Raw genomic sequence first — 13,912 nt, 5'->3', positions numbered from 1 at the left:
GTTAACCCAATTCAGCCTCCATAAGGAGTATTTACAACTGAATATGATTGAAGGAATGACCCCATCTAGTGGAGGAATAATAGACATGGTTCATGAGGGCTTTTAGAGGAGGGTAAGTACTACACAGAGAAACACAGTAGACCTAGATAGACATGGTTCATGTGGGCTTTTAGAGGAGGGTAAGTACTACACAGAGAAACACAGTAGACCTAGATAGACATGGTTCATGAGGGCTTTTAGAGGAGGGTAAGTACTACACAGAGAAACACAGTAGAACTAGATAGACATGGTTCATGAGGGCTTTTAGAGGAGGGTAAGTACTACACAGAGAAACACAGTAGAACTAGATAGACATGGTTCATGAGGGCTTTTAGAGGAGGGTAAGTACTACACAGAGAAACACAGTAGAACTAGATAGACATGGTTCATGAGGGCTTTTAGAGGAGGGTAAGTACTGCACAGAGAAACACAGTAGACCTAGATAGACATGGTTCATGAGGGCTTTTAGAGGAGGGTAAGTACTACACAGAGAAACACAGTAGACCTAAATAGACATGGTTCATGAGGGCTTTTAGAGGAGAGTAAGTACTACACAGAGAAGCACAGTAGACCTAGATAGACATGGTTCATGAGGGCTTTTAGAGGAGGGTAAGTAATGTACAGAGAAACACACTAGACCTAGATAGACATGGTTCATGAGGGCTTTTAGAGGTGGGTAAGTACTGTACAGAGAAGCACAGTAGAACTAGATAGACATGGTTCATGAGGGCTTTTAGAGGAGGGTAAGTAATGTACAGAGAAGCACAGTAGAACTAGATAGACATGGTTCATGAGGGCTTTTAGAGGAGGGTAAGTACTGTACAGAGAAGCACAGTAGAACTAGATAGACATGGTTCATGAGGGCTTTTAGAGGAGGGTAAGTACTATATAGAGAAGCACAGTAGAACTAGATAGACATGGTTCATGAGGGCTTTTAGAGGAGGGTAAGTACTGTACAGAGAAACACAGTAGACCTAGATAGACATGGTTCACGAGGGCTTTTAGAGGAGGGTAAGTACTATATAGAGAAGCACAGTAGAACTAGATAGACATGGTTCATGAGGGCTTTTAGAGGAGGGTAAGTACTGTACAGAGAAACACACTAGACCTAGATAGACATGGTTCATGAGGGCTTTTAGAGGAGGGTAAGTACTATACAGAGAAGCACAGTAGAACTAGATAGACATCAGATCTTTGAATCTGTCCTATTATGGCGTCTGTGAGAGCACGGACAGCATTGAGGCCATCTCCATTTTGAAGTAGTCAGTTTTCTTCTACTATTACTATTTGGCAAACAAACTGAAAGGGTGCATCCTGCCACATGCAGTGTGTGGTTTGAACAGGTATAAAGGCAAGGTTGGAGATTTACTACCGCCTGCAGTTATGGACATTTTTGCTCAGAACTATAATTCATTGGATGATCCCTCCTGATGACCCGATTGGAATTATGTGATCCTTCCTTAACCCATATGAAGTCCCACCCACCCAGTAGACAACTTCAAAATGGTGACAGTCTTCAATGGCGTTAGCCATGGCAAAACAGGCTTTTGGGCACTCGAGACCTCTAGCTATTTCTATGGGAAGAACTAGCCGCCATTTGGGGGAAAAACATAATCCACATCCCTGCATGTTCAAATGCCTTTATTCAAGTGCAAGCAGAGATGTTATAGTTTTTGATTAATACTTAAGTAAGAGCAGTGCTACATGTTAATATGCTTTCAGCAAATCAACAAAGGGTTATGATCAAATCAGTCACATATTTCTAAAACCACATTACCATAATTTCAAACTCTTGAATAAAAACATGAGCAATTGATTTGCAATTGGACATCATTATTAGATTTGTGGATGCGTGTTAGGAGCATTGTTGCATCTGTGCCAGGCAGTGCTATCAGATGTATTCTGGTCTCACCACAAAGCGAAAGTCATACTGGCCTTCAGGACAGGGGTAGGACAGGGCCAGACTGCTGTTAGTAGGGATCTGGGCCATGTCGTTCTTGAAGTCCTGGACGTGAAAGACATACCTGCCCTCACATGTTAGGAGCAGTCGGTTGCTGAAGTGAACACTGTTGGTCTGGTTTTGACTGAGGCTGCTTTGGAGAGAGAGACTGGCAGTGGGGAAGGAAATACACCTGGAACATTCTCGTTGGTTCTTAAAGACTCTTGCTGACCAACTGATGGGGTTGGTTTCCTTGGTCTGGTAAATCACACTATTGTGGTTTGGTGTTGTGAATGACTTGCCATATTCTGGCATGGGGTAATAAGGTTGGTAGTTATTGTAGCGCCTGTTGTAATCATATTGCATAGCTTGGCGTGGTGGCTCTTTGTTGGTTGAGTTGATGGTGACGCTCCATGGCTCAGCAGTGTAGATCCTGGGATGGTAATCATGCTCTTCTTCATTCTCACTGCTTTTGTGCTTCCTCAGAGTGTCGAACGACAAGGCGTTGAACTGGAAGCCTCTGAGCATGCTGACACGATAGAGCTTCTCGTGGCTCCTGTAGAGCTCTGAGGTGAACTGCAGATCGTAGAGCTTCTCAGCAGGGATCATCGGGAAACGGATGTGGCCTAACAGGGCCGCCTGGCTCTCAGTGCCGGTCAAGTCACCTTTCTCTATGATCCAACTCTCCAGAGCTTGCAGGAGGAACCCCTCGTCCGGTACCACGAGGTCAGACCGCGCCAACAGGGCCATCAGGAGGTCTGTGGAGAGGTCGCTCCAGGCCGGGAATTGATCAGAGCCTCGCAGTTCCAGGCCAGGTACTGGAGGCAGTTCTCCTGAAGCAGCAGGTCCCCAGTCTGGACGGAGTACTGGTACAGGGAGACCTGGGTGTAGAAGGAGGGGTCCTCAGGGAGGAGTACGGTGAAGAGCCTGCCGGTGTCCTGCATCAGCCGTTTCACCCCAAACTTTGAGGCCAGCTTGTGGAGGCACTGGGCAGAGGAAACAGTCACGTCGATGCTGCGGGTGTAAAGGTACCTAGAGAACCAGAGCAAGGACATTTAAATAAATTAACTTGTATTCAAACATTTTTAGGAGATACCATAGCTTAAAAGGAACTTCAGCAAGTGGTGTTGGGCCTAGAGGAAAACTGTGCTTTAAGTAAGGCACCCTGGATCTACACAATTGATGCAAGGAGACGTGGATTCATCTCGACAGACTACTTTTGAGGTCTAAAATCATCTGACACATTTGGATTCTTGTGTATGTATTTAACCAATAAACATAAAGTGTATCTAAATAGCACCTGTTAAGGGTCAAAGTGTATCTAAATAGCACCTGTTAAGGGTCAAAGTGTATCTAAATAGCACCTGTTAAGGGTCAAAGTGTATCTAAATAGCACCTGTTAAGGGTCAAAGTGTATCTAAATAGCACCTGTTAAGGGTCAAAGTGTATCTAAATAGCACCTGTTAAGGGTCAAAGTGTATCTAAATAGCACCTGTTAAGGGTCAAAGTGTATCTAAATAGCACCTGTTAAGGGTCAGTGTATCTAAATAGCACCTGTTAAGGGTCAAAGTGTATCTAAATAGCACCTGTTAAGGGTCAAAGTGTATCTGAATAGCACCTGTTAAGGGTCAAAGTGTATCTAAATAGCACCTGTTAAGGGTCAAAGTGTATCTAAATAGCACCTGTTAAGGGTCAAAGTGTATCTAAATAGCACCTGTTAAGGGTCAAAGTGTATCTAAATAGCACCTGTTAAGGGTCAAAGTGTATCTAAATAGCACCTGTTAAGGGTCAAAGTGTATCTAAATAGCACCTGTTAAGGGTCAAAGTGTATCTAAATAGCACCTGTTAAGGGTCAAAGTGTATCTAAATAGCACCTGTTAAGGGTCAAAGTGTATCTAAATAGCACCTGTTAAGGGTCAAAGTGTATCTAAATAGCACCTGTTAAGGGTCAAAGTGTATCTAAATAGCACCTGTTAAGGGTCAAAGTGTATCTAAATAGCACCTGTTAAGGGTCATAGACTAGTACCTGATGAAGCTGGTGACACAGGGGCTGCAGGCTTGACTCATCTCCAGGGAGAGGTTACTGGACCCGTTGGTGATGTTGAAGTGTGGGTAGAGAGAGAGGATCAGTTTGTGGGTGCAGATGTTCCTCTCCTCCACTTCCAACTTCCCCTCCCCATCTCTGTTTCCTGAGGGGCTCTGGATTGTGATGAGGAAGTCACAGGCATCCCCACGGTCAAACAGCTCGCCCAGGTCATCTGACAGGCCCAGACTGTGGTCCAGGAAATGTACTGTGTCACTGGTCAAATCTGTGCCTGTACAGTATGAGGAATACACATGATTAGGACTGTACATGATGAGTAGGAATATGTAGGGCTGATAGTGTGTATTTTAGTTTCGGTGAAGTTTAACAACATGTATTCATTCATCCCTTTATTTAACCAGGAAAATAACCTTGTGTAGTTGTTATGGGTTAAAATGTCTGTTTCTTCCATAACTTTTGGTCAGACAGGGGCTGCAGACACACAGAGTGAATCTGAAATGTATTTTATTAAATTCCTTGAATCCTCTCAAATCACCTAAAAACATCAGAGGGAATCAGGGAGAGCATTGGATCTTATCCACCAATGCTCTCCTCACTTCTCTCTGATGTTTTCCAACGGAGGCGTGGAGACTTTTCAGAAGGAGACGAGAAGAGAGGAGCCAAGGAATCAGGGGAAACACTATTGAGATTCACCCACAGTGTAGTAGTGTACCTCTCTCACAAACGACCCCTGCGTCCTCCTTGTGGGAACAGTCGGTCAACGCCCAGCCCTTGAAAGAACAGCTGGACAGGGACTTCTCGGTTCCCTTGCAGTCCATATCATCCAACCAGATTGAACCCGACCCTTGGATACAAAACAGAGGATAAACAAGGAGCAAGCAAAATCATGTGCAGAAATAAGAAAAATATTATATTGTGGTGTATTAAAGTAAGTTCGTTGACTCTTTCTGCTGGTGCTGCCTGCCATTCACACAAATCACTACCTATTTGAACTTGCTCCTTCCAAGAATCCCAGATTCCTTGTCGTCATATTGCTAACGCTTATTCAATCCTCTCATACTTTTACAAAAGTCGCTAGGGGCTAGGGGGTTGCTGAGGTTTGATTTGGGATTCAGATTTATTGACAATGCTACTAATATTTGTTTTTTTCCACTGCGTCCTGGTGGCAAAGTCATGTAGTGAGTCATATTCATCAGACAAACTGTAGCAAAAGGTTTCAAATTCTTGTGCTGACAGAACATGAAGGACTGTGGGCTCACCTTCTCCGTGGCCGATGTGAGTAAAACATTTAAACGTGTTAACCCTCGCAAGGCTGCCGGTCCAGACGGCATCCCTGGCTGTGTCCTCAGAGCATGTGCAGACCAGCTGGCTGGTGCGTTTATGGGCATATTCAATCTCTCCCTATCCCAGTCTGCTGTCCCCACATGCTTCAAGTTGGTCACCATTGTTCCTGTACCCAAGACGGCAAAGGTAACTGAACTTAATGACTATCGCTCTGTAGAACTCACCTCTGTCATCATGAAGTGCTTTGAGAGATTAGTCAAGGATCATATCACCTCTACCTTACCTACCACCCTATACCCATTTAAAATGTGCTTACCGCCCCAATAGATCCACACACGATGCAATCGCCATCATTTTGCACACTGCCCTATCCCATCTGGACAAGAGGAATACCTATGTAAGAATGCTGTTTATTGACTATAGCTCAGCATTCAACACCATAGTACCCTCCAAGCTCAACATTAAGCTTGAGGCCCTGGGTCTGAACCCCACCTTGTGCAACTGGGTCCTGGACTTCTTGACGGGCTGCCCCAAGGTAGTGAAGGTAGGAAACATCACCTCCACTACATTGATCCTCATCACTGGGGCCCCACAAGGGTGCATGCTTAGCCCCCCCCCCCCCAACTGTACTGTCGCTCTGGATAAGAGCGTCTGCTAAATGACTTAAATGTAATGTAAATGTACTCCCTGTTCACCCATGACTGCGTGGTCAAGCATGCCTCCAACTCAATCATCAAATTTGCAGATGACACAGTAGAAGGCTTGATTACCAACGAGGATGAGACAGCCTACAGGGAGGAGGTGAGGGCTCTGGGAGTGTGGTGCCTGGAAAACAACCTCTCACTCAATGTCAACAAAACAAAGGATGATCGTTGAAAGATGAAAACAACAGAGGGTGCACCTCCCTATCTACATCGACAGGACCGCAGTGGAGAAGGTGGAAAACTTCAAGTTTCTTGGCATACACATCACTGGCAAACTGAAATGGACCACCCACACAGGCAGTGTGGTGAAGAAGGCGCAACAGAGCCTCTTCAACCTCAGGAGGCTGAAGAAATTTTTCTTGTCACCTAAAACCCTCACATATTTTTACAGATGCACAATTGAAAGCTTCCTGTCGGGCTGTATCACCGCTTGGTTCAGAACTGCATCGGGTGCTGTAGGCTCACCAGAGGGTGGTGCAGTCTGCCCAACGAATTACCCGGGGGCAAACTACCCGCCCTCCAGGACACCGACAGAACCCCATGTTACAGGAAGGCCAAAAAGATCACCAAGGACATCAACCACCCGAGCCACTGCCTAATCACACCGCTGTCATCCAGAAGGTGAGGTCAGTACAGGTGCATCAAAGCTGGGACCGAGAGACTGAAAAACAACTTCTATCTCATGGCCATCAGACTGTTAAACAGCCATCACAAGCACATTAGAGGCTGCTGCCTATAGCCATAGACTAGAAATCATTGACCACTTTAAGGAACGGAACACTAGCCAGTTTAGTAATGTTTACATTTCTGGCATTACTCAACTCATATGTCTATACTGTATTCTATACTATTCTACGATATTTTAGTCACCTAATGTTTACATATCTTGCATTACTCATCTCATATGTATATACTGTATTCTATACTATTCTACGATATTTTAGTCTTCCCTCACTGTTTCAGTCCATTTTCTTCCATGTTGTGCCTAGTGAATACGACCCAGGTATTCTGTCCGTGTTTCAGTCCATTTTCTTCCATTTGGTGCCTAATGAACATGACCCTTGTAAGATACTCACCCTCTCCATAAGTCCCTCCAGTGACAGCAGATACAACGCCAGGGAACTTCAGCTGACGGCACACCACCTGAGCCTCGGCCAGGTCCCAGCCATCGTCACAGATGGTCCCCCATTTCCCCTCGTGGTACACCTCCACTCGACCCTCTGAGTCATGCTTACCCCCCACCAGCCTCACCTCGCCCTCCTGTGTGGGCTCTGTCGAGGACTTACCTGTGAGCACAGAGAGGGTGAGGATTTAAGTTAGTCAGTTTAAAAATTGGACTGATGAGCTTCAACTGACAACGGATTTATGCAACTTTGCTGTTTGCTTACATTTCTATTAGGCGGCAGTACAAAGCATGAACCAACTTGTTAGTGCTTTGCAAACAGGAACTTGAGGAGAACACTACATGATTGGCCTATTGTCTCGGGGTAGGTTCCTTGTCCCTTGTCAATCTTTGGCTTATTGGTGAATTCAGCAGTCAGACAATATCTTCTTTAAGAAAATCAATCAAACCTTTATTTAATGCAATTGCAGACAGAAGTTGACAACGAAAACACAGCATGCATGTTTGAGAGTAAGTTCTGCACCCCACTTAAGGGCGCAGCTGATTTTATTCATGTGATCACTCCCTAGTGGTATGATCACCTACATCAATGTATGTGTGTATCAATAAGCTGAGGTTACCTTATAAGGCGACCTAGTACAGTAGCTTCTCTGAATTTATTAGAATTGTCCACTGTCACACAAGATCAACATATCAAAACCAGACAGTGGTTACTTCTCTTTATCTAGTTTCTGTCTGGCTCAGACCCAGCTTGCAAGCACACTCTCACAACAGCCAGGGCTTAACCACAAAGACTAATATAGATGCTTTTGCAGAGTTTTTTTTAGACACATAGCAACAGTATCTATTATAAGGCCTGCAGCAAAACATATGAATCTTAAGGTCCACTTAATCAATCATGGGGAGGGTCTTTGGGACCCAACCCCTACACTGTTCCTGATTCCTTGTAAAGTCTACTGTGAAAACACCAGGTCATTGTCCTACTAACAATGTCATTCACAAACAAACGTGTGTTGCAGTAATTGAGGCAGGAGTTTGAGGAGTACACTACTTGAATGGCCGATGCCTGATTCATTGGACTGTCTACTATAAAAACATCAGGACATTGACATTCTCAAACTAACATGACTTAATTGTGATGAAGTGATAGGAGAATATCAGATTTTATTGTCCAACTGAACTTCCCCTGGTCCCAGATCTGTTTGTGTTGTATGACCATGGCCTTTGGCATGACAATGACGGTAGGAGTTGACAACACAGTACAAACCAGGCTCAATGGAACTCACCGAATAGATTCCATGTTGCAGAGTCTAGTCCAGGGACATGGAGGAGCAACAGCAGCCACAGAGGGATTCCACCATTCTGCATTTTCACCAGCCAGCTTGGAAAACTGACAAACAGATAAGCAATAGAACAATAGGAACATTTGACATCCTGAGTGGCTCAGCGGACTAAGGCACTGCATCGCAGTGTTCGATCCCTGGCTGTATCCCAACCTGCTGTGATTGGGAGTCCCATAGGGCGGCGCACAATTGGCCCAGCGACGTTGGGGTTTGGCCGGTGTAGGCCGTCATTGTAAATAAGAATTTGTTCTTAAAAACTGACTTGCCTATTTAAAGAAAGGTTAAATAAATCAAAAATAAATTCTGCATGGAAAGAGTGTGCCACAATTCCTCCACAGCAACGTGAGACACTGATCAAAACCTACAGGAAGGGATTGGTTGGAGTCATTGCAGGTAAAGGTGGCACAACCAGTTATTATTTCTCCACACTGGGGCATTGCTCTTATTGATTAAATAAATAAAATAAGTATGCAATTATTGGGTTACTTGTTCACCCAGTTTCCCTTTATCTAATATTGGGTTATAGTTGAAGATGATAAAAAATATATGCAAAAGTAGAGAATGCTTTTTCACAGCACTGTATATGAAGTGTGACTGGTTCATGAAATGTAACCGTGGAGGTACGGAGAAAATGCCTTCCTTTTCCTGTTGTCACTTCTGTTGGCCCCTCCCCTAGGGGTTCGTACTCTCTGATTGGCTCCAAGTCAAGTTCTTTGACACTGACGAGATCTGCAACAGTTGTTTTGACACTGACTGACAATCATTGCGATTCGACAAGTAGAAAGGTCAGGTTCGTCGCTACCGGGTCGGCACGGTAGGTATCGCTTTTGTTCTAGCAAGAGAAGGAACGACCTCCCACTGTTATTCGCAGTGAGATTCTCAGTGTTTCATGGTGAAATATGCCCACCTCACAACGTCCATGAGCAACACCATTGGCATAAAGCTTTAATGTCGAAAGTTAGCGTTACATATTAGACCATCTTCCCCAACAATAACCACCATTATTAGTTTTCGCTGATGCAATACATGTTTAGCTGAGTTTTAGCTGATACAATACATTTAGCTGAATTACAATTACATTGCCTTTTTTTGTACTAAAGTAGCATCATTGTATTCTACACAAATACATGTAGTGCTGTATCTGCTAAAAATCTAATGCTTCATGTCAAATACCTGCGTTCAATAAGACAACTGAGTCATACAGTCTACAATGCACTGTGCTATTCCACTCCATGCATTGTATTGATAAGAAATCATATCACATTCAGTTGATTTTTATCGCAGTCCATTTTCTATACATAAAGTAAATGTATGTGTACAAGAGACAATCAAGTATATATATTACAATCAAACAGTATTGTTTATGCATCACTGAGGACACTAGTTAATTAGGCTTTCCAGAGATGACATTCTGATTCTCAAATGTCTTACCTCTTGTGTCTTGCTGTGTGCGTCGTGGATCTTTCACAACCCTTATGAAATTATACAGCTTATAAAGCCACAGGGGTGAAAGTAGTTGCTAATGTAATGGAAACTGCACTTCTGCAAATGGATTCTCTATGTTTCATTTCCTGTGAAATCAAAGGGGGTCTGGATAGCATTTCTTGTCGTGAACCTTGCCCTGGAGGCAGCTTGGCATAAAAGTCATAATCATAAAATAGTCATAAAGTCATAAAATAAAGATTTGAAACCTAACCCTAACCGTAAACCTAACCTTAACCTCACTGCTAAACTTAATACCGAACCTTAAAGCACTTTTTTTCCATTCATTTTTAGATATAGCCAAACTCTTTTGACTTTGTAGCAGGGACATTAGCGCAAATCGCTCAGTTCTGCCTTGAGGGCAAGATTCATGACAATAAACGTTAACCTGATCACAAAGGGACTGGTTGCACAGGTTGTGTAAGTGAGCAAGTTATAACGTGACAAAATAAGCGAGTATTGTTGTTATGGGATGTTTATGAATAATGACTAAATTATGTATACGTTTAGCTTAGAATTATAACTAAACAGAATACTACTCTGTTACTGTATGAATGTATGAATCTTATTTGAGTCATAATACTGAATATAAGGTGTGTAGTTTTAGTCAAGAATTAGAACAAGGACTTTCTGTTCCTTGTTAGAAACTTTACCGTGACATGCTTGCTAACGAGCCCACCCCAATCATGTAGGGTGGAGCTATATACAGGGAGTAGCAGTACCAGATCAATGTGCAGGGGTACGAGGTATTTGAGGTAGATGTGTACATGAAGACAGGTTAAAGTGACTAGGCATCAGGATAGATAATAATAATAGTGAAATAAAGAACATAGTAGCAGCAGCATATGATGAGTGTAAAAGTGTATGTGCGTATGTCATTGTGTGTGAATGAATGTGTATATAGTGTGTATATAATGTATAGTCTTGTGAGTAGAGTCAGTGCAAGATAGGGTCCGTGCAGATAATCCAGGGAACCATTTAATTAACGATATTATTTAGCAATCTTATGGTTATTTAGCAGTCTTATGGGTTGGGGGTAGAAGCTGTCTTGGAGCCTGTTGATACGAGAGGCGGTGCTCCGGTATCGTTTGCTGGATGGTAGAAGAGTGAACAGTCTATGACTTGGGTGGCTGGAGTCTTTGGCATTTTCTGGGCTTTCCTCTGACACACCTGATAGAGAGGTCCTGGATGGCAGGGAGCTCGGCCCCAGTGATGTACTGGGCTGTCCTCAACACCCTCTGTTGCGCTTTGCAGTTGAGGGACGGTGCATTTTCCATACCAAGCAGTGATGCAGCCAGTCAAGATGCTCTCGATGGTGCAGCTGTAAAACCTTTTGAGGATCTTTGGGCCCATGTCAAATCTTTTCAGCCTCCTGTGGGGAAAAGGCGCTGTCATGCCCTCTTCCTGACTGTGTGGGTATGTTAAGTCCTTCGTGATTTCTGCACATGATTCCGCTTGTTCCTTGTTTATCCTCTGTTTTGTGTATCCAAGGCTCGGGTTCAATCTGGTTGGATGATATGGACTGCAAAGGAACTGAGAAGATCCTGTCCAGCTGTCCGTTCAAGGGCTGGGGGTTGACCGACTGTTGCCACAAGGAGGGTGCAGGGGTCGTTTGTGAGAGAGGTACGATACTACTCTTCACTGTGGGTGGTTCTCTAAAGTATTTTCCTTGATTCCTTGTCTCCTCCTTCCCGTCTCCTCAAAACTCTCCCTGTCTCATTCCCAAAACTTCTGAGGGAAAAGAAGAGCGTTGGTGGAGAAGATCTGAGGTGCCCTCTCCTTTAATGCTCTCCTTGATGTTTTGAGAAGGAGGCAAAGTGAGTGAACTCAAGGAATCGTGGAAAAAACCTTTGAGCCCTGTCTGATCAAGGCATATTTCTACCAGTCTGGGTTCCCTGTCTAATCAAGGCCTCTTTCTACCAGTCTGGATTCCCTGTCTGACCAAGGCATCTTTCTACCAGTCTGGGTTCCCTGTCTGATCAAGGCCTCTTCATACCAGTCTGGGTTCCCAGTCTGATCTAGGCATCTTTCTACCAGTCTGGGTTCCCTGTCTAATCAAGGCCTCTTTCTACCAGTCTGGATTCCCTGTCTGACCAAGGCATCTTTCTACCAGTCTGGGTTCCCTGTCTGACCAAGGCATCTTTCTACCAGTCTGGGTTCCCAGTCTGATCAAGGCCTTTTTCTACCAGTCTGGGTTCCCTGTCTGATCAAGGCCTTTTTCTACCAGTCTGGGTTCCCAGTCTGATCAAGGCCTCTTTCTACCAGTCTGGGTTCCCTGTCTGATCAAGGCCTCTACCTACCAGTCTGGGTTCCCTGTCTGATCAAGGCCTTTTTCTACCAGTCTGGGTTCCCTGTCTGATCAAGGCCTTTTTCTACCAGTCTGGGTTCCCTGTCTGATCAAGGCCTCTTTCTACCAGTCTGGGTTCCCTGTCTGATCAAGGCCTCTACCTACCAGTCTGGGTTCCCTGTCTGATCAAGGCCTTTTTCTACCAGTCTGGGTTCCCAGTCTGATCAAGGCCTTTTTCTACCAGTCTGGGTTCCCTGTCTGATTAAGGCCTCTTTCTACCACAAATCTGTGTAACACTGATACTGAGGGAGAAACAGACATATTGAACCCATAAAAACTAGGCACAATGTTATTTTCCTGATTAAATGAAAGTTCAATGAATGAATAGATTGTTGAATGAATGGATACATGTCGCTAAACTACACTGATACTAAAATACACTCTATCAGCCCCACAGGGAACAGAGATGGGGAGGGGAAGTTGGAAGTGGAGGAGAGGAACATCTGCACCCACAAACTGATCCTCTCTCTCTACCCACACTTCAACATCACCAACGGGTCCAGTAACCTCTCCCTGGAGATGAGTCAAGCCTGCAGCCCCTGTGTCACCAGCTTCATCAGGTGCTATTTAGATATGTTTATTGGGTCAATACATGATCCAGAATGTTGTACAGTATGTCTTAAAGGGGAAGTTCAGTATTTTACAATGTAATGTATGTGGGCAGCTGGAAGCCTAGCGGTTAAGTGCTGGGCCAGTTACAAAAAGGTCGCTGATTAGAATCCTTGAGCCGACTATGTGAAAAATCTGTCGATGTGCCTTCGAGCAAGGCACTTAACCATAGTTGCTCCAGTAAGTCGCTCTGGATAATAGCATCTGCTAAATGACTCAAATGTAAAATGTATGATGGATACCCCTCTCACTCCCATTGACTTTTATCTAGCGGTGGCTAAAGTATAACTGAAATTTGTAGTGGCTGTTTAAAGGAAACCGAACGATAGATTTTAGTTTATCCTGGCCCATTGTCTACTTTTCACCCTTAAATTATAAAATACAGAATTTATCCCCAAAATCCAAATCTGTCAGATGATTTTAGACCTCATAAGTAGTCTCATGTCAAGATGAGTCTACGTCTCTTTGCATCAATTGTGTAGATCCAGGGTGCCTTACTTAAAGCACAGTTTTTCTCTCGGTCCAACACCACTGGCTGAAGTTCCTTTAGCTATGGTATCTCCTCTCTTTTCTTTTTAATAAAAGTTTTAAATGATGGTACTGTAATTATGGAAAATGTTGATCAATTTGCATATGAATCTTAATTTCATCAAATAATATCAAAATGTATAACTGTTCTTACTTTAGAATTATGAACATAACTATATTAACTATGAAATGTAGGCTTGCACTTGAATAAAGGCCTTTCAACATACAGTGATTATGCTGTTTCCTTGATGACGGCTGGTGTTTCTCTGTACAGTACTTACCCTCCTCTAAAAGCCCTCATGAACCATGTCTATCTAGGTCCACTGTGTTTCTCTGTGTAGTACTTACCCTCCTCTAAAAGCCCTCATGAACCATGTCTATCTAGGTCCACTGTGTTTCTCTGTGTAGTACTTACCCTCCTCTAAAAGCCCTCATGAACCATGTCTATCTAGTTCTACTGTGTTTCTCTG

At 43.8% G+C, this 13,912-nt stretch overlaps 2 protein-coding genes and 1 long non-coding RNA gene across 3 annotated transcripts in view; 1 reads left to right on the top strand and 2 right to left on the bottom strand.

The window, feature by feature from the left end:
- Positions 1 to 13,912, bottom strand: part of LOC135553775 (metalloproteinase inhibitor 2-like) — a 126,071-nt gene that overhangs the window by 61,095 nt on the left and 51,064 nt on the right. The window lies entirely within an intron of this gene.
- Positions 1,666 to 10,060, bottom strand: LOC135554737 (galectin-3-binding protein A-like). Its single transcript, XM_064987171.1, is given in 7 exon segments — positions 1,666 to 2,763; positions 2,766 to 3,010; positions 4,005 to 4,293; positions 4,735 to 4,866; positions 7,087 to 7,296; positions 8,420 to 8,523; positions 9,908 to 10,060. Coding segments are annotated over 6 exon segments (1,791 nt in total). The 5' UTR covers positions 8,502 to 8,523; positions 9,908 to 10,060; the 3' UTR covers positions 1,666 to 1,930.
- LOC135554739 (uncharacterized) lies at positions 9,196 to 13,650 on the top strand. Its single transcript, XR_010457732.1, has 3 exons — positions 9,196 to 9,290; positions 11,450 to 11,581; positions 12,695 to 13,650. It is a non-coding gene; the product is annotated as an uncharacterized LOC135554739 (long non-coding RNA).

Source organism: Oncorhynchus masou, chromosome 14, assembly GCF_036934945.1.
Source record: "Oncorhynchus masou masou isolate Uvic2021 chromosome 14, UVic_Omas_1.1, whole genome shotgun sequence".
In the NCBI taxonomy this organism is placed as follows: domain Eukaryota; kingdom Metazoa; phylum Chordata; class Actinopteri; order Salmoniformes; family Salmonidae; genus Oncorhynchus; species Oncorhynchus masou.
This window is presented reverse-complemented; position numbering and strand designations above follow the sequence as displayed.